We start from the raw sequence: 25,220 nt of genomic DNA on the forward strand, positions 1-25,220 counted from the left end.
GCCACAGCTGCAATTTTAGAGCTGCCACATGACTAAGAAATGAAACACAAATCAGTTATAGCACCACTTAAAAGGTCATATACCAATATGGTAGTTTTAAATATAGTTAGTTATGCTGATTTATGGCAATATAATTTAAGATGTGGGCAAACAAATGAAGCTGCTCTGCCTGAGACGTCCACTATTAGCATCCTTGATAACCATTTAAACAAAATATTTGATTGTATACGTTATGTCTGTGACCATTCAGGAGCAACTTCACATCAGGATCACTGGTGTTTATGATAACTAAGACAGATGCCGTGCACTATATTTTAAGATTACCATCAGATAAGGAGCTGACTATCTAAAGCTAACAATGTTTTCCTCCGAGATGCTGTGGAGTTTCAAAAAATGTAAATACACAGTAAAAGTACCAGTATCCAAAAGTTGTACTCAGTTAGTTATGCTAAGTGTTTACCCTGAGCAACATAAGTTAACAAAACGATAAGACCACCATAAAGTCACAACTAATTATTATCCAATTAAGTTGAAATGTAGCTAAACAGTATACCGTATAAATGATATATTATTAATTTTAACTAGATGCTGGAGACGATATTAAACACAAAGTCCAGTCTTAGCTAACATTTAAATCAAAACGAAACTTTGCTAACATTAGCTGTATGCTAAGAGCTAATAAGTAATAAATAGCGTCAAGTTTTCAAACTCTCACGAATAGCTGAACCTTTTGTCCACACTCGCTGGACACAAGCTGGCCTCTAATAGAAGGATTAGTTACACATAACTTACCATGGCTGTACACTGGAGTTAAAGGCGTGTAGCGTTTAATATGAATGAGTCCACAGAGATCTTGAGTCAAATCCCCCCACCTCATCATTAGTCCTGACAAAGACTGACTGCCCTTTTATCAGCCGTGGTCCAAAGGGCAGAGAGAGTTTTTCCAAGAAGCCTTGAGGAGTTCATGACCTCCTCCTCCTAACACACTCCGGACTGTTTCACTTCCTGAGCTGGTGGAGGTGCTAGTACGCCCCCCACCCCCCAGCCCAAACAGTAGGGGTTAGGAGTATATATATTCTGTAAGGACAGTAGAGGAATTACAGGCCAAATTAAACTACAGCAAACAAATATTCAATAATCAATTTTACTATTTTATTTTAATTAATTTCTTGCTTTACTGTATTTTGACAATTATTTGTCAGTTATTTGGTACCATATTAACTTTAAATATCGTAGCCTCCTGTAGCAGAATATATTTGATTTAATTTAAGGATGCGTAAAAACATCCGACCTTCTGGTTCATTCAGCTTTTCTTTTCTTTAAATAGCACTGCCCCTGACAGATACACTAATGAAAAACAGTAAAATTTGAAACCACAAAAGAGTATAGAAAACTGTTTTAATTGTCAATGAAGACAGCTTGCTGTGTCAATCAGCTCTGATTGACAATGAGATTTATGAGTAACATCTATTAAAAGTGCTAATACATGAGGTGTATTCAAAATTTCCCACATCTAAAAGTCAGTCACATAATCTAAACACAACTCGAATGAGTTACACCAAGCAAACTCTGACATATTATAGATTATAGAGAGGTTATAATATGAACTGTCAAGTACAGACCCAACTTTTCATACCCAACTCATTTTCAGCATGAGTTGGGTATGAAAAGCGTTATACAAAAACACAACTAATTGTTGTACACCTGTAGTTTTTAGTATTATTTGAAAAAAAAAATTACAATAAAAAACGTATGTAAAATTTGAGCATAGGTGTACTTCCATCATTTTTACAGTAGTTACAGATCTTGTTGTTGCTTCACCTAAGTCACTGATCTTACACCAGCACAAGGCTCACTTACGGCAGCCTGTATCAATCTTACTGGACTAACGTAGCAGTCTCAACATCAGGCTGCTGTCTCTCACCTGGGTGCATTTCTAGCAAACTCAATGTGCTCCTCATCTGCTCAAGAGCATCCCATTATTATCATCATGTCTTCATGCTGATGTTAGCACAGAGTCAAAGAAACTCACTGCTCCCATCACATTCAGGTCTCCATGGCATCAGAAGAAGAGTCTTTCATTTTTGACTTTGGTTTTATTTGGGAATGGCGACTGACATCTTCCAGCAGTGAGAGGTCAAGCTCAGGTAAGGGTACCCTCCAGTACTGAAAGGAGTTAAAAGTGCAGTCTTCGGTGCTGGTGTCTCCATCAGCGGCCTATAAGAGCGATGAGAAAGAGAGAAGGACTGAGCTCATGAGAAATGTCCAAAGCAGCTAACAGTAACATTTTAGACTGGCACATCAACCAAATTAGGACAAAACACAAGCCACTGAGATTTTGAAAGGAAGCGGTTTAATACAGGCTGTACACTGGGTAAAGGATGACATCTAGTGGCCATTTACTGCCATCACACCGAGTCACATTCTCTGGACAGCCCAACGATCTACAGACTGAAAATTACGGACTTCTGCTACATTATTAGTAACTTACTTTATCTTTAGCTTTAGTAGTGTCTGGAACCGCGCAGTCCTCTCGGGGTCGTTTCTTGAGGCTCGTGGGTGAACTGGAGCTGCCTCGGTCCTGGAAACTTCCAGAAGTCTGCACCGTCAAAACATTTGCAGCATGCTTCCTCCTACTGTCAACGTGCGTGGTCTTACGGTAAAGAGCTGCTGCTGCTTCTTCTTCTTGTTCCCGCTGTGGGTCTTCGAAGTAGTACGGCCTCTTTCTGCAGCGGCTGCCCAACAGAGCCAGCAGGGACGGCGGGCTCAGGCTCACACCCCCGGTTGGTGGCGTGCTCTCCAGCTGCATGTCAACACTGCACAGTGCGCGGCAGCATCTTTTCGAGGGAGAGTCGTGCAGCAGCGTGTCCTCAGCCCGTCTCTTTGCCATGAATGTCAGCTCTGTCAGTGCTCTGCTGTACTGGAGTAAACCTACAACACGTGCTAATATAACTCCGACACTACTAGCTGCTTGTGTTGAGTATGGATGTGTTCAGTTCTGTGCGTCAGTCGTAAAACATTGAGCACCGGTAGTACAATTTTTGCGAGGCAGTCCGGATAACCAACCAGAGGAGAGCACTGGTGTTTGTCCCCGCCCACAGCCTTGTACTCTTCCTGTGGCGGCACATTCATACTGCTCCACGCGTTCAGTTTACACATTACAGTAACCTAGGCCTTAGCCAGGATCTTAGACATACTTGACATACATGAGTCCATTTCCTCCCTCTGAACAGATTTTTTTCTCTGTGTACCAAAGACCTAATATATTCCTGAGAGCCAAAGAGTTTAGTCAAAAAACACACGTTTAAGCTGGGCACCTTATTTTGTCCACATAATGTTGCCACTATGCACCAAATATGTATTAAATCCACAGTTGAAAATAGTCCCCAACAATGCAATTAACACTTCTGTTTCAATAACATTTGTTAAAAACTACAGTGCCCAGGTGTTTTAGGAAATAAATGAGTCATTTTAAAAATGAAACTGTCATTGTCTTTGTCAATCTAACCAGATTTGTGTCTTCAACATTAATGTCTACATTTTATTTCAAAGCTTTTATCACACTGGCAGGAATCAAATTCTGATTAGGCTATATTAATTTATTTTTTTTAAATATTAATTTTGTTGTCTTTAGAAGTAGTAAAATGTTTATTGTGTATAAAAATACTAGAATCAGCCTATAAAATACCCATCATATTTGTTAGGTGTTGTAACACCTAGGACAGGTCCTCAGTGGTAGCTAGCCCTGAAGGTAATGATCTATTTTTTGGCATGCCACTTGATTTTTTGGTGACAACAGTGAATTCACTGGCTCCCAGTTCATGTTACATCAGCCTTTGACATGATACTATTAACCTGTAAAATACTGAATAGGTGTGCCCCTTCTCAAATGTGAAATCTATCACAGCTTTATGCATCCCCTGTTATCAAAGCACAGGGATCCCTTTTGTCAACAGAGTTTAAATTCTCACTGCTGATGTTAGATAGTCTGATTCAATCAACTTAAAACTCCTTAAAAAGCTTAAGGCCCTTTCCTGCAGAGGGGGGGGCTGTGTCAAAATATAGTTTTAAGTCTTTCATTTTCATGATTTCAGCTGTTATTGCGCTTTCATGTTAAATGTAGCTTCGTTAATTTGGCTTTAATCAGGTGACCACATGACAAACTTGTGGCTATGTATTATTCCAGCAGAGGTATACTGAACACTATGCACAGAAAGGAGGAAGAAATGGTGTTAAGTGGCATTTATCACAACATTTTGATTTGTCATACGAAAAGCACAGACATTATAACATTAACAATGGCTCTGTTGGATTCATATGTCCTAGCTGTTGTTTCCTAACAAGGTTCTGGGTTAGAACCTATCTGCCGGCCAGGGCCTCTCTCTTTGAAGTTTGCATGCTCTGATTTGAAATGTGACATCATGTCCTTTTTCATGGCAGTGTGGGGAAATTTCGTTCAACTGAAACATGTGACTGTACATTCAGTCATGACAGTGCAACATTAATTTCAACATTTTTGTCCCCACATCTGTGCTTTTCCTACTGTGGCATCTATTCTGTCTATGCACATTTTTAGAATTATTAAACATTTGATTGAAAACTTTACATCTATATATCCTCCTACACATCACTCAGTGAACACATTTTAGCAGTTTGGGTTCTCATGCAATTATGCACCATTATGCATAATTGCACCAGTGGGGCTGAACTTAATTGTTTCCACTCGTGCAAAATGTCTGCAGTGAAATCTATGTATGTTTAGGCAGCTTCGTAATCACATGACCCTGTCGAACCTGTAACCTGCCTCCCAACTGATTAGAGATTTTGATGAAGCAAAGAAAATGCTGAAAAACCAGAAAATCCTGAAATTAATTAAAACATTTTTATATTCAATTTTTGTGTTATGTTCATGTTAAAATTATATCAAATGTGATATAGTAAAACTATGGAGATTCATATTTTTAAAATGTTTGGCTTTATTCCAAAGTGTGATTACAAACCAGAAAAGTCAATGAAAATCATCTCCAACTTTAAAATAACGTATTCCTGAAAAGCAGAAACATGTTTTGATAACATTTTCAGAGGTGACTGATGAGCAATGCAAATGAGCAGATGTTGTTATTGGCACCATATTTGAAAAAAATAAATAGATCTCAAAAGCAAATGTTCATGTCACATTCTCCATTCACAAAAACACAAACTCTCAGGCAGTGAAAGTCAATGGAGATAAGAATGAGTAAGTCTGCAGGCTTATTGGTTAAAAACAATATACTCTTCATGGTTTGTAGCTGAGACACAAACCACTAAAGCAAAGTAGCAGCCAAGGGTGACTGACTCATCGCACACCCAAGGATGAAGAAATATATAGTATTTTGACGTTTGTCAGATGATAGTACTATAATATTTCATATTACCTGCGGTGTTAGGCAAATTTCTCCATGAGATGCATCATAAAAATATATATATGACAAAAAAGAAAATTTATGTCCACTGATTTTTTTCCTTCCGTTTCCATTTTTCTTTTTCGTTTTGTCAGTCTACTCTTTTCTTGGTCGATGTTTGTGCTCCTCTAAGTTCACTGTTTTTGTCAGAGGAGCTCTTGTCACGTCAGGCTGTCAGTGCCCTCTCGCCGTGGTGACTTAGCAGCCGGAGGAGAAGTCTGTTGTTGGTCGTCTTCTTGACAGTCAAAGTACAGCTCTGCAGGTTTTCGTGCCACAAAGAAGACACAGTCATAAACGTATCTCAACATAGAGCGGTCGTTCTCTGTGTAGGTGGTCTGCATCGACTCCTTCTCCACCTGCAGGAGAAATATGAAAACTGCTTTACTACTGGAACAAGATTTCTGATATTAAGTTATGAATAATGATTAAAATCGCTGGTTTACCTCAATGTTGAAGCCAAAATTAACCATTGCTGTCCTAATGTCTTCATAGCTGAGTTCAACTGAGAGCTCATTTGCCATGTTCTCAAAGTGATACAGCAGTGGACCTGAATAGACATTAAAGATTTAAACTGAGATTTGTTCACCAAGAAAATATCATTTTTAAACATTTTTTCATCCTATTGGACATCAGACCGAGTCATACAGAAGTCCTTTATATTGAATAAGAAAAAAAAAATCACCCCAAAAAAAAAAAAATAACACTGATGTACATTTTCATTTTTCTCTCTCTCTATATATATATATTTATTTGTTTGTTTTCTTATTTGCTGATAACAGGTCAAATATAACTGATTATATTGATGTGTGACCTAATACATCCAAAGCATTGCCACTATTTGAATCAGAAGATTGGCTAGGTTCAGCTCCACAAGAGACACTGGTCCCTCTCTCTCGCTCCAGTCTCGCATATGAAAATGTCTTCACAGAGAAGCAACGTCTCTCAAGGCTCAACAGATCTTAATAATGCAAAGAATTGCCAATTGATGTGTTTTTATTTAAGTAAATTAAGTAAAATGTGGAAAACCAATAAGGAATAATTAGGTTGATAATAATGGTTTAAAAGTGTTGTACTTAGTCTCTTAATTATTGATGGGAGTGTTTTGGGCATAACATGCAATAAACCAATCAGAGTGCCATCTCCCATTCTCTTTAAAAGCCAGGCAAGCTTGCACCTTGGCACACTGCTATTATAATGGTGCAGTGTTTCACATAGAATTAGATTCTATTTGTGGCATGTTGTGACTGGCCAGTGAGCCCAGTCCCAGCACACACACTGCAGCTCTGTGGGCTGAGGGAATCAATGTGCGGCACACAGTTCTGCAAACAAGCAACGGCACAAATCATGTTATACAGCTTTTATGTTGTAATATTAGAAGTGTAAATACATTTTCAGTTCTTAATGAAACTTTGGTGTTACATATTTAGTATAGGTGATGAATGGGAAATACTGTGGTGGATTTACCAGGTAGTGAGAAAGAAGACTTCTCTGCAGACCCTCATTTATGTCCAAGAGACATATAACACATGGCAATGTTATGCAACACACAACATGCCACAAACAGTGCTACGACCTTCAGAGTGCTGTACTGTAACGTTCCACTTGATATATCCAAACATCTGAAGTGTATTTTCAGCTCACTCTGCTTGTAGGTAACAGGCAGTGTATGTACGTTGAACACCTGCCAATGTAGACGCATATTATTCTCTTGATAATGCACTCTTAAAATAACAGTGAAATACTGTGGCATTAACCTTAGACCAAGTTTTTGTCGGTCCATCACGCAACTGCTTTCCATTGCCTCAAGATATCAAAGCGCCAACAGTGCCCCTGACCACACCTCATGTATTCGCTATTTAAACAACATGGGCTCTGGACAAGAAAATGACAATTGCGTCGGTCTGAAACTAGCAAAGACACTTGCTTTTTCGTTTTGCACCAGTTTCGCTGCACACGTTGATGATGATGCCACCACTTCCAACAGCAGGTTATGTATTCATGAATAGCATTTTGCTCTCCTGTAGATTTTACTCACCCAGGTTGATCCACACTCCACCAGGCTTCAGAATCTTCCAGATAGTCTCTACATACTCTATGACATTATGAGCTGTGTCAATAAAGAAGCAGGTAGCCACACAGTCCCAGGAGTCTGACAGAGACAGAAATATATTATCTAACACGATCACTTTTAATTAATATTACCAAGGTCCATAATTCACCAATGATCAATTAACTATGTGCTTTTTAGAGAAAATGTATATTATATAAACTTTTCACCAGATGGAGCAGTCTGCTGATATTTATTCATTATAGTAGTAAGTACAATATAGTAGAATTTAATCCATCAAAAAAAATCTATAAGATGTGTATCCTTAATAAAGCCCAAACATAACCACGTGCATTTTTGCTGCCTTTTAGTTATTTTGTAATGTTTAAATGCTGCAAGGACACTGGGTCAATTACAACTGTTTTGTAGAGCCAACTGATGGCAAAATACAGCATGGGAGTTAGCTCTGCCTGAACAGACATTTTGAATGGAAATATAGTTAATTCTTCCATTTGCGATATAGCAAATTCCTAGAGGAGCTAATGATTACATGAAGTTGCCTGAAGTTCTTAAAGGTATATGCCTCTCCCATGCAATTTGACTGCTTACTACAATGGTGAAAGCTGAATCCCAACAGCATTTATTTACCTGTCTCAGTGTAGACCTCCACAAAATCCCCTGCTACCATTGAAAAGTCCGAAGTTAGAGGTAAGCTCTGTGGGTTGACATCAGGGAATCTGATTGGTCGTATTTGGTCGGAGGATTTCTTATTGTTGCTGAACTGGTGGATCCAAGGGTACAGGGTCAGAGCGTTCACCTTTTCACACCTGAATGGAGCAGTTCAATGAATTGAATTGTGATTTTCACTTACAAATAATTAACAGAATTAAGATATATAATTAAGCGTGATTAATACATGGTTCCATTTCAAGCAAGCAAAGATATCCCTAAATGAGTGTATCGTTAAAGAGGTGTGTTAGTGTCTGTGTTACCTATTGAGAACAAAGTTTGAGGAGAAGAGCATGAAGAGGCTCCATTCATTGCCCTGGCATATATAACCCAGCCGTGCTATCTCCCAGGCTAGACGGCCAAGCCCAGCACCCGGAACCAGCACGCTCACCTTAGACACATCACTGACATAATAAAATGCACAAAATGCACATATCACATGGAAAACACTGAGTAAGTCACATTATCAGAATTCACAAGGAGCTTTGAAACCATAGGCCATGAGAAAGCATTTTGTTTTTATCATTATGTAATCATATGCCTTTATTTCTGATTGTTCTATGTGTATACTTAGGCAAAATAAGTAGCATCTCTGGTATTGGCATGCATGTATCTAAGGGAGTATGTGTGTTTCCTACTATTGGTCACTTGGGAAGAGTCTTTGGATCTCTTGGATGATGGGCTGGTAGCAGGAGTCCCTCTCAGCCTGGCCTGACTCACTCCAGTCTCTGACAAATTGCTTTACTGTTGACTTAAGCTTGTCCATGTCAAATGTAGAGGATGGGCGAACCTTCCTTGGATCCTCCTGAAGGAAGAAGTAAATCTTAAATTCTTAAAGTAAATCACAATAAATAAACTAGTACACCACAAAAAGCATCTGTATATGCAAGTACGTGCCTAGTACATGACTAGGTTTTGTCAAGCCTTACCCTCTCACCATACCCAATGTTCTCAAACATATCAAGGCTGTTGTGAATGATGGCCTGCAACACCTCTTGGTTGTGGTCCGCACACTGGCTGATCCGGGCCAGGTTGGACAGAACACCGGGAAGTAAATTCTGGTGGCGCTGTGGCAGGCTCTGAAACTGACGCTCAGCACGCTTCACCTGCTCCTGGAGATGGACCCTGATAGGAATAGACACAGGTGACAGTTAAGGTTCACAAGCTTTTTCACTAGCACAAGCAGTAGGTGTAAGGACTGATTTGAACTATGTGGGTCTAACCCTTTAATGCAGATGGTTCCTATATTATTTACAGTCTTCAAGTGAGATTTCTACATCACATCATTCCTCTCTTATGCATGTTTTAACATGTGAACAGTGTTAGAGGGAGCAAGGGTGGGACAAATTCTGACCAAGTCAGGACATTCATCAGATAAAGGACACCGGAACCTAGTTAAATACAAACTGATTTGACTATGGGAGGCAACGACCAACGCTTGAATAGAGATAAACTATCATAATTAGCGGTTTCCCTCCAAACACGGTTAACTGTCCTTTGCTATTGTTGTTTGCTAACGACATCGTTTATTGACACAAGCTGCCGTTTCTTGTCTCGTTCTTTATCTTAAAGCATTCTTATTCTACCTGTAAAATTTAAAAGCATCGATTATTCTCCAGAAATGCTGCCTTTCCAGTCTGGCCTCGTCTTCGGGGCTGTATTTTATTCTTTCTTTTTGAAAATATGGTCCACCTTGCGTCCCTTCTCCTCCGGTTTCGGCCATGTCTGAAACAAACTTACGGCCGTCCAATCAGAACGCGACTAAGTTCTTCTTCGTGATATTTATTAATTCAAGCAGATCAGACTCCAAGAGGCGTATTGCTGCCGCCCACAGTCGGCTGATTACACTGCAGTTAATTGATAGGATGTATCAGTGATTAAACAAATAAAATAATACAGCCATAGTCAGCAGATTATACGAATTATGAGGACAAATATAATGTTTACACTGTAGTTATTCATATAGACAGTAGGCTATTTGTAGTTAATGGACTAAAACATGTAAACTACCCTACCTTTTCAATCTTTCCGAAGGAAACCCTTCCCCCTCGTGATTGTTACAGAAAACTAAATTACATACATAATTACTCCAGTATCTCCCTTTTGGTACCCCCATATGCCTGGTCCAGTGGCTGTCATATGAGGTAATATGTGGCTTTTATTAAGTGGGACAAACTACTTTGATTGTGTCGGGCTGCTTTAAAACTAACTCATCATCTAATACTATTTCTTATATGGTGAAGGACCATCTAGTGGCTGTTTAAGTAATAAATAAGCAGGTCGTAATACTTAAAATTATTTTGTGTTATATCTGGGCTGACATAACGATTTTACTTATAAAACCATCTGTTCATATATAGCCAATGCTTACCTTTTCAGTTAATAACCAACCAAGGCAACCTATGATTTAAGAAAACACAGCAAAACCCTCACATACAGTATATGACACATATCAGAGAAAAGGGTTCATATGTATATAAAAATATAGGTAGGTAATGGTTTTATATATATATATATTTATAGAAATGGTTGTGTCATATCTCATGAGAAGGGTTTATGTTTAGCTAAGCTAACCAGCTGCAGCATCAACTCATTAGATGTGTCATAGCTAATGAGATTAATGTTTTTCTGAATGGGCCATCTTAGGGACTGCAGAAAAGCTCCTGAGACTGAAAAGACATTGTTGTAGGATGTATTTAAAAATGCACCATAGTCCCCAAATTTATTGTATTCATTATTAAATATGATCTCTGTAATGACTTGAGAATGCCTGTTAATGTTTTTCCCTGTATTATTTTTACTTCAAAATAGACATGTAAAAGTGTTTGCTACATAATCAGACATAAAGGAAGAGACCAGACTTTTTTTTTTTTGTTTAGTGTTTATATTTTATCTGATGCAACAGCTGTGCTTGAGCCAACAAAATCTTTGTCATCATTCGTTTGGGTTGGTAATCTTGCCAATGAAGAGGGTGTCTTCTGTGATGCGGTCAACGATGATGACCATAAATGGACGATTGAACTTTAAGACAGGGATGTGGTGGAGGGACAGACGTATGATGCCGATGCCTGTGGCAGCTGTGGCGGTGGCTCCGGCCTCATCCACATCCAGGGTAGCTTGGTGCACAACCTGAAGCACAATACAGGCAGGGTGAGATGAGGTGAATGAAGTACTGGGTAGGAAATATGCATGCAATGACATATGCTTGTTGTCCTTACCTCTGACACTGCCAGTTTTTGCCCCTCTGAAATGCCACTCAGGTCTGCACGATCACCAAACATGTCTGTCATTCCCATTTGAGTCAACACATCATTCAGCTTGTAGGAATTCTTGATGGAGAACTTTGGAACAAATATGTCATATGTCCTATGAAATTGGAAAATAGACAAACATGCAGTGATTGATCTGACGGTGATAATTGATCTGACAGGACGAAGATGAGTAACTTATTCAGTGTCGAATCATGCATATTAGAAACCAAGAATTTAAGGATGTTATATGATTTCTCCCAAACCTGGACTTCATCCACTTCAGCCATTTGGAGATGTGGTCTGGGGAAATGGCATTCTCCAGTTCTGCCATATCATTAGGCAACATCAGCAGCATGGAGTAGGAGCTGTTGAAGGGAAGGTGGAGGACTGATGTGTTAATTGTAAGATCATGATAGATGTCAATGTCTTCCTCCATATTCATCATCTGCACTGGAACCTGGAAAATGACAATTTAAGCAAAAAGTCCCTTAATTAATAAATATACACAGATTGATGGCTGCATGATGTATAATTATTGTAACTCAAGCCCACTCTGAATAAATGATCAAACTTCAAACCTTGGTGTTCTCAGCCACATTGAAATCCTCCTCCTTGGTCAGTTTAGGTTCAAATGGAGTCTGCCACTTTCCTGTATGATGGTGATGAGTGGAAATAAAACCCAGATCACGGTTGATACATCAAACTTAAATATGTGACCTCAGAACAAAAAAAGACATGTAATTACATGATACCTTTTACCTTTGAAGTAGATGTAGCTGATGAGATACATGACTGTGTTTGGATCCAGATTTTCAAACCAACTTGTCAATCTTTCCTTTGGTCTTCTCTGCCACATATGTATTGATGGTATTGGCACTGTCTGTGGTTTTGGTGAAGTCAACATTAAACCCCTCTGAAAAAGTAGGACTGTTTCAAGACCTGCAGGAAATCAGGGTGTGGCTTGAAGCGGTTATCCATGAACACAGCCGTCCCTTCACTGGTGTCTTCTTAGACAGCTTGTTTGACCTTTCGAGGATTGTATGGAAAGCCTGATCTACATTTGCCTGTGTCAGTAGGGAGCTGTTGAAGCCCAGGACCCGCTGAAAAAGCTGTTCGTGGTGTCTCCCCCGTGCTCCTACAGACAGGGCGGCCAAGGCGATGGACACACTTCTTGTGAAAAGATGATGTTCTTGCCCTGTAAGTCAGCATGAGCCGCTAAACTTCCTGTACAGACTGTAGGTAAACTCTTTGTTTGCTGAAGTCACCAGTGAGACACTGTGTACCAGGGTCAACTGCAGTGTCTTGGCCGCGTCTCTTCCTTGCCATGACCTAAATGGTGATGGCTTTCTTCCCACGCAGACCACTGCTGATAAGATCCAGATACTCAGGGCTGCATGCATCATGGTGAACTAAGAGAGAGGGTCAAAAGCACTGTTCATTTGGGTTACCAATGTTTGCTAGGGCAAATACTCAAACATACAAGTAATATGTTGTTTTAAAAGGACTTTTCTTACAATGAGTTATTGGTTCCTATAAGAACACTTTTCTTCACAGTTAGAGTTTTGCGTCATTTCACAAACAGATTTTTCTTTGAACTACCGGTCAAAAGTTTTACATCATGTCCATTTTTCCAGGTGCTATTTAGATTTACATAATTCAATGTCTCAGTGTTTCTGAAATTAAAACATAGAAAAAAAACAATTTAAGAAAACGATTTAGATTCTTTCTACAATTGAAATGAAACATCTTTCAGAAAGTTTGTCTGAACACGAAGTTGCAGTGTGTTACACTTGTAGGTTGCTTTGCTTTCATCTTCTGCCCAGTTCATCCCAAACCGGCTCTTCCCTCATGTGAAACTTCTTCTGTTTTTTTTTGTTCCAATGTTTTGGGTTATTATGAAATCACTCATTTTCATTCTTGCATGTTTAGTTTAGATTATTTAACGTAAGTACAGAAATACATAAGACTTCCAGCAAAGTTTTCAGGGGCTTTAAGTCTAAATTCCTCATATTACACTAACACAGTCATGTGTAACTGTGTGTGTGCGCATCTGTAAGTGGAGCAGTTAAACATGTTATATATGGGGGGGAAAAAAACACGTATTGCTAAAATAATTAATGTCTCTAAATCTCTGTAAATCTTTTTAACCACTTACCTCCTTCTGGCCGCTGCTCACAGTGTGTCTCATCAACCACAGACAGTGAAACACAGCAGAGAGGGAGATGTCCCATTTTATGCGTTTGATGGAAGCGTGTCCTCGCCTGCTATGCCTCTGTCTCGCTCTCCACTCTGCCACACCTCCTAATCAGCCTCATTGTCCTCACCTGTTGCCCCCAGCTGCACTCGATCTCCAATCAGGCCAGTATACAGGCCAATGCATCCCCGGTTCACTCGCTCTTTACCAGATTGTTCTCACTATCATGCTGGACCTTCCAGCGGTCATCTCCGGACTGATTTCCCGTTATCGACTCTGCTCGTCTCTGCCCCGGTAAACGCCTCAGCCTTCTGTCCCCGACCACGAGTTCTGCCTGTGCGCTTCCTGGTACCCGTCTGCTTGTCCCTGTCCCTGTGGCTGTTTGGCGCTCTCCAGCTCCGACGTCGCAACGTGAGTGCTTCCCTGCTGGTTTCCCGATCCTTCGTCTGACTCCGATTACCCGCCCGCCTGCTTCCTCCTGGTTCGTCCTGGTTCGACTGCCCCGCTGACTGCTCACCTGGTTCTGATCCTCCTGCTCCCTAACACCCGGCACCGCCAGCCCCAGCCCACTCACCTGACCCACGGCTCTCCAGCCCCGGACCCCATCCTCTACCCCTAATACCCGTGTGTGTGTGTGTGTGTGTGTGTGTGTGTGTGTGTGTGTGTGTGTGTGTGTGTGTGTGTGTGTGTGTGTGTGTGTCATGGCTGATGATGGCTTTGCCCAGTAAACAAGAGTCTCCCCAATTCACACTGCAAGACCGGGTGAGCTCAGGTCAATGTCCACCTTCCAAGAGGGGGGTCTATCATTCAAGGATGCAGGAAGTTTAGATGTATATGACGTAGCTTTTTCCGCTCACGGTTGATGCCAGACAGCAGCCTGATGTGACATCAGTGCTATCTTTGTCCAAACTAGTCCATTAAAAATATACAAAGAGTTAAAAACGGGAAGGGGACGAAGAGGGGGAAAAAAACCTTCTTACACGTGGCTGTCAAAAAGAAATCTGTTTACTGATTAACTGAGAGAAGTAGCCTGCTCTAGCAGTGGAGAGAACACGCTTGTATTTTGACACAGACTTGTGCAAGGTAGAGTGCTTAAGATTTTGATTTACACTCCAATCTCCTGCAGGCCTGCTTCAGGGCTTGTTTCTTCAGTAAACTATGGTTTCGACCTCCTATAACTTTCTGGTTTTAGTGGCGAGAGGAGCAACTGAGTCCAAGAGGCTGGACAGAGCTGTGTTTCTTATTTCTAAGGAAAAATTTAGAGGCCTGCAATTGGACTTTTGAGAATGCCTGTTGATAATGATTTTCCCTGTATTAGTCTATTTTCTTCAAAATAGACATGTAAAAGTGTTTGCTACATAAGCAGCCATAAAGGAAGAGACCACAGACTAAATGTTTTTTTTTTTTTTTTTTTAAGTGTTTATATTTTATATCTGATGCAACCGCTGTGCTTGAGCCAACACAAAATCTGTCATCATTCGTTTGGGTTGGTAATCTTGCCAATGAAGAGGGTGTCTTCTGTGATGCGGTCAACGATGATGACCATAAATGGACGATTGAACCTCAAGACAGGGATGTGGCGGAAGGATGCAGTTGTGACGCCGATGCCTGTGGCAGCTGTGGCGGTGGCTCCGGCCTCATCCACATCCAGGGTAGCTTGGTGCACAACCTGAAGCACAATACAGGCAGGGTGAGATGAGGTGGATGAAATACTGGGTAGGAAATATGCATGCAATGACATATGCTTGTTGTCCTTACCTCTGACACTGCCAGTTTTTGCCCCTCTGAAATGCCACTCAGGTCTGCATGATCACCAAACATGTCTGTCATTCCCATTTGAGTCAACACATCATTCAGCTTGTAGGAATTCTTGATGGAGAACTTTGGAACAAATATGTCATATGTCCTATAAAATTGGAAAATAGACAAACATGCAGTGATTGATCTGACAGTGATAATTGATCTGACAGGACGAAGATGAGTAACTTTTTCAGTGTCAAATCATGCATATTAGAAACCAAGAATTTAAAGATGTTATATGATTTCTCCCAAACCTGGACTTCATCCACTTCAGCCATTTGGAGACGTGGCCTGGGCAAATGGCATTCTCCAGTTCTGCCATATCATTAGGCAACATCAGCAGCATGGAGTAGGAGCTGTTGAAGGGAAGGTGGAGGACTGATGTGTTAATTGCAAGGTCATGATAGATGTCAACGTCTTCCTCCATATTCATCATCTGCACTGGAACCTGGAAAATGACAATTTAAGCAAAAAGTCCCTTAATTAATAAATATACACAGATTGATGGCTGCATGATGATGTATAATTATTGTAACTCAAGCCCACTCTGAATAAATGATCAAACTTCAAACCTTGGTGTTCTCAGCCACATTGAAATCCTCCTCCTTGGTCAGTTTAGGTTCAAATGGAGTCTGCCACTTTCCTGTATGATGGTGATGAGTGGAAATAAAACCCAGATCACGGTTGATACATCAAACTTAAATATGTGACCTCAGAACGAAGAGACATGTAATTACATGTATACTTTTTACCTTGAAGTAGATGTAGCTGATGAGATACATGACTGTGTTTGGATCCAGATTTCAACCAACTTGTCTATCTTCCCTTTGGTTTCTCTTGCCACATACGTATTGATGGTATTGGCGCTGTCTGTGGTTTTGGTGAAGTCAACATTAAACCCTCTGAAAAGTAGGACTGTTTCAAGACCTCCAGGAAATCAGGGTGTGGCTTGAAGCGGTTATCATGAACACAGCCGTCCCTTCACTGGTGTCTTCAAGAAAGCCTTGTTTGACTTCGAGGATGAATGGAAAGCCTGATCTACATTTTTGCCTGTGTCAGTAGGGAGCTGTTGAAGCCCGACCGCTGAAAAGCTGTTCGTGGGTCTCCCCCCAGTGCCTCCCTACAGACAGGACGGCCAAGGCGATGGACCACACTTCTTGGTGAGGAGAAGATGTTCTTGCCCTGTAAGTCGGCATGAGCCGCTAACTTCCTGTCACAGACTGTAGGTAAACTCTTTTGTTGCTGAAGTCACCAGTGAGACACTGCTGTTACCAGGGTCCAACTGCAGTGTCTTGGCCTGTCTCTTCCTGCCATGACCTAAATGGTGATGGCTTCCTTCCCACGCAGACCACTGCTGAAGATCCAGATACTCAGGGCTGCATGCATCATGGTGAACTAAGAGAGAGGGTCAAAAGCACTGTTTCATTGGGTTACACAATGTTTGCTAGGGCAAATACTCAACATACAAGTAAATATGTTGTTTAAAAAGGACTTTTCTTACAATGAGTTATTGGTTCCTATAAGAACACTTTTCTTCACAGTTAGAGTTTTGGTCATTCACAAACAGATTTCTTTTGAACTAGCCGTCAAAAGTTTTACATCATGTTCCATTTTTCTCAAGGTGGCTCATTTACGATTTAACATATTCAATGTCTCAGTGTTTCTTGAAATTAAAACATAGAAAAAAAACAATTTAAGAAAACGATTTAGATTCTTTCTACAATTGAAATGAAACATCTTTCAGAAAGTTTGTCTGAACACGAAGTTGCAGTGTGTTACACTTGTAGGTTGCTTTGCTTTCATCTTCTGCCCAGTTCATCCCAAACCGGCTCTTCCCTCATGTGAAACTTCTTCTGTTTTTTTTTGTTCCAATGTTTTGGGTTATTATGAAATCACTCATTTTCATTCTTGCATGTTTAGTTTAGATTATTTAACGTAAGTACAGAAATACATAAGACTTCCAGCAAAGTTTTCAGGGGCTTTAAGTCTAAATTCCTCATATTACACTAACACAGTCATGTGTAACTGTGTGTGTGCGCATCTGTAGGTGGAGCAGTTAAACATGTTATATATGGAAAAAACACATATTGCTAAAATAATTGTCTCTAAATCTCTGTAAATCTTTTTAACCACTTACCTCCTTCTGGCCGCTGCTCACAGTGTGTCTCATCAACCACAGACAGTGAAACACAGGCTGGACAGAGGGAGATGTCCCATTTTATTAGATTGATGGAAGCCACTGAACTTTAGCTTTGTTTATTTCCTTGATCTACATGGCTGATGATGGCTTTGCCAGTAAACAAGAGTCTCTCCAACTCAAACACTGCAAGACCGGGTGAGCTCAGGTCAATGTCCACCTTCCAAGAGGGGGGTCTATCATTCAAGGATGCAGGAAGTTTAGATGTATATGACGTAGCTTTTTCCGCTCACGGTTGATGCCAGACAGCAGCCTCATGTGACATCAGTGCTATCTTTGTCCATTAAAAGTATACAAAGAGTTTAAAACAGGAAAGAAAAAAAAAACTTCTTACACGTGGCTGTCAAAAAGAAATCTTTTTATTGTTACTGATTAACTGAGAGAAGTAGCCTGCTCTAGCAGTGGAAAGAGCACACTTGTTTTCTGACACAGACCTGTGCCACTGAAAGTAGAGTGCTTCAGATTTTGATTTGTGCTCCAATCTCCTGCAGGCCTGCTTCAGGGCTTGTGTTTCTTCAGTAAACCATGGTGTCGACCTCTTTAACTTTCTGGTTTTAGTGGTGAGAGGAGCAACTGAGTCCAAGAGGCTGGACAGAGCTGTGTTTATCTTATTTCTAAGGAAAAATTTAGAGGGCCTGCACACGTGACGGTGTGATGATACAGTAGTGATTTTGTTTTGGAGAAATGTGTCAGATGCTTTGTGAAACACTACGTTGCCACAGGTTAAAGGAATGGTGGCCAATGTGTGGGGATTTGCATGTTTAAAGAACTTATGAGTAGTACGGCGGGGGAGGGAGACAGTCTCAATATTATAAATGTGGCTATCAGGCGGATAGTCTATACTATGGAGATTTTCCTCCCTAAACTTAGATTCTAGATGAGTGGACTCCAAAACCGCACTTCCTAGATCCCTAGCACGCTCTAATCACCTGCGACCTGCTGAGCACTACGTCCCAAGTGTCAAATCTGCTGTAAACACCTGTCTATATAGACATTACTAGACAAAACAGCAGCGCCTTTTCTGGTGGGATGAAGGCCGTCTGCTTTCAGCAGGTCAGGGCAGCCCCAGAAACACCAGTTATCTACAGAACTATATCCCTGCTCTTTTCAAACCTTTTTGAATGAGATTTTGTAGTTTGTTCCACTTAATAAAAGCCCCAGATTATCTTCTATAGTTACAGTGTAACAGCTTTTAATATAATGTGAAAACAAAATGGGGCTTTCCACTGGACCAAGCGTATGGGGGAACCAAAAGGGAGATACTGGAATAATAATTATGTATGTAATTCATGTAAGAATTCTGAAACAATCAGAAGAGGGGAGAAAGAGATTTTCTTTTTTTTTTGTCAAGTGGAAACTGTTGCTGGGGTCCACTCTCCCCACATTTGCCACCCAGCGTATAGATCTTTAAATAGAAAACTATTTTGATGCAGAAGCATAACACAGGCCTGTGAAGGCTTGAGGCACAAGCTAAACCTGCTAAAATGTACTATAATTAATAATGATAATTATTAATGTTATTAGCTGTCATTACTATTTTTATCAGGAGGAGCACTACAGTTGCCATTACATTACTATCACTGTTACTGCCTCTACTGTCACTATTATTAATATCGCTATCATTGCACGTTCTTGCCCCCCCCGATCGGTCGAGGCAGATGACCACCCACCCTGAGTCTGGTTCTGCTTGAGGTTCCTGCCTCTTAAAAAGGAAGTTTTTCTTGCCACTGTCACCTAGTTCTGCTCTTGGTGGGAATTGTTGGGTCTCTGTAAATAATATTATAAAGAGAAGGTCTAGACCTGCTCTATTTGGAAAGTGCCTTGAGATAATGTTGTGGATTGGTGCTATACAAATAAAAATTGACTTGACTTGTGTTGGGCTGCTTTAAAACTAACTTGTCATCTAACTAATACTATTTCTTCTATGGTGAAGGACCATCTAGTGGCTGTTTGATTAAGTAATAAATAAGCAGGTGGTAATACTTAACATATTATTTTGTGTTATATTGGACTTTTGAGAATGCCTGTTGATAATGTTTTTCCCTGTATTATTTTTTCTTCAAAATAGACATGTAAAAGTGTTTGCTACATAATCAGCCATAAAGGAAGAGACCACAGACTAAATGTTTTTTTTTAAGTGTTTATATTTTATATCTGACGCAACAGCTGTGCTTGAGCCAACACAAAATCTTTCTGTCATCATTCGTTTGGGTTGGTAATCTTGCCAATGAAGAGGGTGTCTTCTGTGATGCGGTCAACGATGATGACCATAAATGGACGATTGAACTTCAAGACAGGGATGTGGCGGAAGGAAAGAAGTGTGATGCCGATGCCTGTGGCAGCTGTGGCGGTGGCTCCGGCCTCATCCACATCCAGGGTAGCTTGGTGCACAACCTGAAGCACAATACAGGCAGGGTGAGATGAGGTGGATGAAGTACTGGGTAGGAAATATGCGTGCAATGACATATGCTTGTTGTCCTTACCTCTGACACTGCCAGTTTTTGCCCCTCTGAAATGCCACTCAGGTCTGCACGATCACCAAACATGTCTGTCATTCCCATTTGAGTCAACACATCATTCAGCTTGTAGGAATTCTTGATGGAGAACTTTGGAACAAATATGTCATATGTCCTATGAAATTGGAAAATAGACAAACATGCAGTGATTGATCTGACGGTGATAATTGATCTGACAGGACGAAGATGAGTAACTTATTCAGTGTCAAATCATGCATATTAGAAACCAAGAATTTAAGGATGTTATATGATTTCTCCCAAACCTGGACTTCATCCACTTCAGCCATTTGGAGACGTGGCCTGGGCAAATGGCATTCTCCAGTTCTGCCATATCATTAGGCAACATCAGCAGCATGGAGTAGGAGCTGTTGAAGGGAAGGTGGAGGACTGATGTGTTAATTGCAAGGTCATGATAGATGTCAACGTCTTCCTCCATATTCATCATCTGCACTGGAACCTGGAAAATGACAATTTAAGCAAAAAGTCCCTTAATTAATAAATATACACAGATTGATGGCTGCATGATGATGTATAATTATTGTAACTCAAGCCCACTCTGAATAAATGATCAAACTTCAAACCTTGGTGTTCTCAGCCACATTGAAATCCTCCTCCTTGGTCAGTTTAGGTTCAAATGGAGTCTGCCACTTTCCTGTATGATGGTGATGAGTGGAAATAAAACCCAGATCACGGTTGATACATCAAACTTAAATATGTGACCTCAGAACGAAAGAGACATGTAATTACATGATACCTTTTACCTTTGAAGTAGATGTAGCTGATGAGATACATGACTGTGTTTGGATCCAGATTTTCAACCAACTTGTCTATCTTCCCTTTGGTCTTCTCTGCCACATACGTATTGATGGTATTGGCGCTGTCTGTGGTTTTGGTGAAGTCAACATTAAACCCCTCTGAAAAGTAGGACTGCTTCAAGACCTCCAGGAAATCAGGGTGTGGCTTGAAGCGGTTATCCATGAACACAGCCGTCCCTTCACTGGTGTCTTCTTGAGACAGCTTGTTTGACCTTTCGAGGATTGTATGGAAAGCCTGATCTACATTTGCCTGTGTCAGTAGGGAGCTGTTGAAGCCCAGACCGCTGAAAAGCTGTCCGTGGGTCTCCCCCCGTGCTCCTACAGACAGGGCGGCCAAGGCGATGGACACACTTCTTGGTGAGAAGAAGATGTTCTTGCCCTGTAAGTCGGCATGAGCCGCTAACTTCCTGTACAGACTGTAGGTAAACTCTTTGTTTGCTGAAGTCACCAGTGAGACACTGCTGGTACCAGGGTCAACTGCAGTGTCTTGGCCTGTCTCTTCCTGGCCATGACCTAAATGGTGATGGCTTCTTCCCACGCAGACCACTGCTGATAAGATCCAGATACTCAGGGCTGCATGCATCATGGTGAACTAAGAGAGAGGGTCAAAAGTGCAGCACTGTTCATTTGGGTTACACAATATTTGCTAGGGCAAATTCTCAATAAACATACGATGAATATGTTGTTTTAAAAGGACTTTTCTTACAATGAGTTATTGGTTCCTATAAGAACACTTTTCTTCACAGTTAGAGTTTTGGTCATTTCACAAACAGATTTCTTTGAACTACCGGTCAAAAGTTTTACATCATGTCCATTTTTCCAGGTGCTATTTAGATTTACATAATTCAATGTCTCAGTGTTTCTGAAATTAAAACATAGAAAAAAAAAACAATTGCAGATTTGAAAACAAGGAATCTTCTTGTTGAACAAAATTTAATCTAAATTTTTGACTCATGCAGCAGCCGAACACACTTATGACGTTCTTTCTACAATTGAAATGAAACTACGTTCAGAAAGTTTGTCCGAACACGAAGTTGCACTGTTGCAGTGTGTTACACTTGTAGGTTGCTTTGCTTTCATCTTCTGCCCAGTTCATCCCAAACCGGCTCTTCCCTCATGTGAAGCCTCTGTCTGGTTCTTTCCTTTATTATCTTGCTGTAGGATGAACCCCCCGTCCAACCAGCCTGTCTTCCTTTGTTACTTATTTTTTTTCTAACCATTCTGATATCAATATACAGCCCTACTTCCTGCCGTAATGTGTTGTCCCAATAATGCATCAGAGGGTGTAATAACACAGTTTGTTCCAACACTGTCTTCGTACAACAAAACAAGTTGTGTGACCTGTAGGAATTGTTCGCAGTCATTTTCAAGTCTTAATTTACTTGCATTGCTGCAAGAAAACTGTAGGTTAACCAATGTCTTAATCCCTGAAAAGGACCTGGTTTCTATGAATTTTACATGATTTTTCAGTTTTTGGGGACCAGTGTGTGTGTTCTAAAATTTTTGACCAGTAGTATACAGTAACCTATATCTTTTGATTTTTCTGTCACTCTATGTTCTTCTTGCTGCTTTGAAGTGGGCGGGGATCACTTAGATAAGGCAATAACACCTACTTTTGTGAATCAATTAATCAATCTTCTTTTTGGTTGTTGTCAATCAAACCTGATGAAATCACTCATTTTCATTTTCATTCTTGTATATTTAGTTGTGATTATTCAACATAAAGTACACAAATACATAAGACTTCCACCAAAGTTTTCAGGGGCTTTAATTTTAAATTCCTAATATTACACTAACACAGTCATGTGTAACTGTAACTGTGTGTGTGCATCTGTAGGTGAAGAAGTTAAACATGTTAATAAATGAAACAATATTATAAAAAAATATCTATATATATTATATATATATATATATATATGTGTTGCTAAAGCTCTATAAATCTTTTTAACCACTTACCTCCTTCTGGCCGCTGCTCACAGTGTGTCTCATCAACCACAGACAGTGAAGCACAGGCTGGACAGAGGGGGATGTCCTATTTTATTAGACTGATCGATGCCACTGAACTTTGGCTTTGTTTATTCTCTATCACAACCTCTTACTTGCTTGGTCACTGTATTTGTTCTGTGTAATGATTACTGTTCAACCCGTGGTATCAAATGGAGATCGCACAGGATAAATGCAAACGCCAAGTCGCCTACATGTACAATAACATGTTAGTGATGATAGCAGTCTCCAGCCCATGCTCCTTACCATCCATATCACACAGTAGAAACCCATTGGATGTGTTTGTATGTAAGAAGTGTTGATGTGTAAATTAAAATGACTGCCAGACATTCGACAAAAGCTGCATCAGATTTATATTTCTAATGTAAAACTTCAATCCACATGTACAAATTGACAGAATATAAATATTTTTTACCTCAAAGTTCATTGGAATTAAACATGATCCAAGAAAGGATCAGGTGGTGTTTACTCCCTTTTCAAAAACAATCCTAGTAGTCCTAACAGTGAAAACGATAATGAAATCAGTATATCTCATCTCTGGAGAATACCTGAGCTGTCGGACCAGTAATACTATCAGACAGGGTTCAGTGATGTGTGCCAAACAGCTGGCCATCTAGTTTGATTAGCTGTCTGAGGAATCCACGATTAGGGATTACACCACGGTTCTCTTTCACAGCACAGATAGCCTCCACGAGGGTCAGGTTCTGCTTCAGCATCAGGTAAGCCAGGACCAGGGTGGCAGAACGGCTCACGCCTACGTGACAGTGCACCAGTACTTTGCCTGAGAATCAGAGAAACCTTACATTACAACGTTCATTTCTAAGCAGACACCAAATCCAATTGCCTTTTTCAAACCCCCCCCCTTCACCCTTACCTCCTCTGCGGAGAGCGCTGTGGATAAAATCTGCCGCTGCATGAAAGTTGACGCTCATGTCAAAGTTACAGGAGTCGTGAGCCTCTATGCCCATGTAGGTGATGTTCATACCCTCATAGATGTCTGGCTGTCCTCTGCGTTTACTGTGAGCTGCGTTCAGGATGTGTGTGATACGGTGCCTGGACAGATCAGCTGTGTTCTCTGCACTGTGTCTGAAAAACACAACACTGTGTCTGACAATAGGAACAATATACAATCAAAATGCTGCAGGTGTTTCCTAATGAACCATTTGCATGCAATGAATTTCATAGTGATGGATTGATATTTAGAAAAGTACTTCAGACATGTGAGTTATTACTTATCCGAGATCTGAGACATGCTTTCATGCCCATGCATTAGTGGAAACTCTCACATATCGAAGCTGTAGTTTACTCAAGTTCCTAAGGTGGAATGCAGCTTGAGGTGTCTTAGGTTACTCATCGTGCAATTAAATCTGATTTATGATCAGTGCAGCTCTTTCACACATGTGGACTGAATCCAAGTCCAGACTAGGGTGACATTTGTAAGAAGGGCTCAGCCTTCTCGCTCTGTCATAAAAATAACATTCAGAGAGTAAAAAGTTACAAGGCCATGCTTCGTTTTTGTCTGCCAGTCTGTGGGTGTTTACCAAAAGAAAAGAGAGTTACTTACTGGTCACCAACATAAAGCCTTGGCCAAACTTCATCTGCATGGCTGATGATGGCTTTGCCAGTAAACAAGAGTCTCTCCAACTCAAACACTGCAAGACCAGGTGAGCTCAGGTCAATTTCCACCTTCCGAGAGGGGGGTTTATCATTCCAGGACGCAGGAAGTTTAGATGTATATGACATAGCTTTTTCCGTTCGCAGTTGATGCCAGACTTCTGATGTGACAGCAGTGCTATCTTGTCCAAACTAGTCCATGAAAAGTATACAAAGAGTTAAAAATAGAAAGAAAAAAAAAAACTTCTCACCAAAAAAAAAAAAAAAAAAAAAAAAACTTCTTACACGTGGCTGAAAGCTGAAAGAGAAGTATTCCCAAGCAAGCCCTCTGCAACTGCAGAGTCAAACGGAGCAGAATGAGTACCAGAGGTGGTTTTAGTCTCAGGCTTCTGTGCCTCAGATTCACTCACCACAGGGTGTCCCAAGTGTTGTCAGGCCATTTGACCCTCAAATTAAATGTGGCTTGTGTGCCTCAAGCCTTCACGGGCCTGTGTTATGCTTTTGCATCAAAATAGCTGTCTATTTAAAGATCTGTATGCTGGGTGGCAAATGTGGGGAGAGAAGACCCCAGCAACAGTTTCCACTTGACAAAAAGAAAAAAAAGAAGCAATT

The 25,220-nt window shown here is 40.5% G+C and overlaps 2 protein-coding genes and 2 pseudogenes across 2 annotated transcripts; all 4 read right to left on the reverse strand.

The window, feature by feature from the left end:
- Window positions 1-4,964: 4,964 nt before the first annotated feature.
- On the reverse strand, window positions 4,965-9,940 carry carnmt1 (carnosine N-methyltransferase 1). The gene is made up of 8 exons (XM_022756594.1): window positions 9,804-9,940; window positions 9,147-9,342; window positions 8,856-9,022; window positions 8,481-8,621; window positions 8,137-8,315; window positions 7,477-7,590; window positions 5,885-5,988; window positions 4,965-5,797 (listed from the first exon to the last, which is right to left on the reverse strand). Exons 1-8 carry the CDS (start codon window positions 9,938-9,940, stop codon window positions 5,603-5,605), a joined length of 1,233 nt encoding a protein of 410 aa, XP_022612315.1. The 3' UTR covers window positions 4,965-5,602.
- Window positions 9,941-11,151: 1,211 nt separating this feature from the next.
- LOC111227273 lies at window positions 11,152-23,055 on the reverse strand (annotated as a pseudogene).
- Window positions 15,058-16,866, reverse strand: LOC111226267 (annotated as a pseudogene).
- On the reverse strand, window positions 16,851-24,737 carry LOC111226281 (dual specificity protein phosphatase 26-like). Its single transcript, XM_022751351.1, has 4 exons — window positions 24,559-24,737; window positions 23,869-24,080; window positions 23,543-23,775; window positions 16,851-16,879 (listed from the first exon to the last, which is right to left on the reverse strand). The coding sequence occupies exons 1-3, from the start codon at window positions 24,735-24,737 to the stop codon at window positions 23,579-23,581; spliced, it is 588 nt and encodes a 195-aa protein (XP_022607072.1). The 3' UTR covers window positions 16,851-16,879; window positions 23,543-23,578.
- Window positions 24,738-25,220: the final 483 nt, after the last annotated feature.

This window comes from Seriola dumerili, unplaced genomic scaffold, assembly GCF_002260705.1.
Source record: "Seriola dumerili isolate Sdu_G_001 unplaced genomic scaffold, Sdu_1.0 BDQW01000017.1, whole genome shotgun sequence".
NCBI lineage: Eukaryota > Metazoa > Chordata > Actinopteri > Carangiformes > Carangidae > Seriola > Seriola dumerili.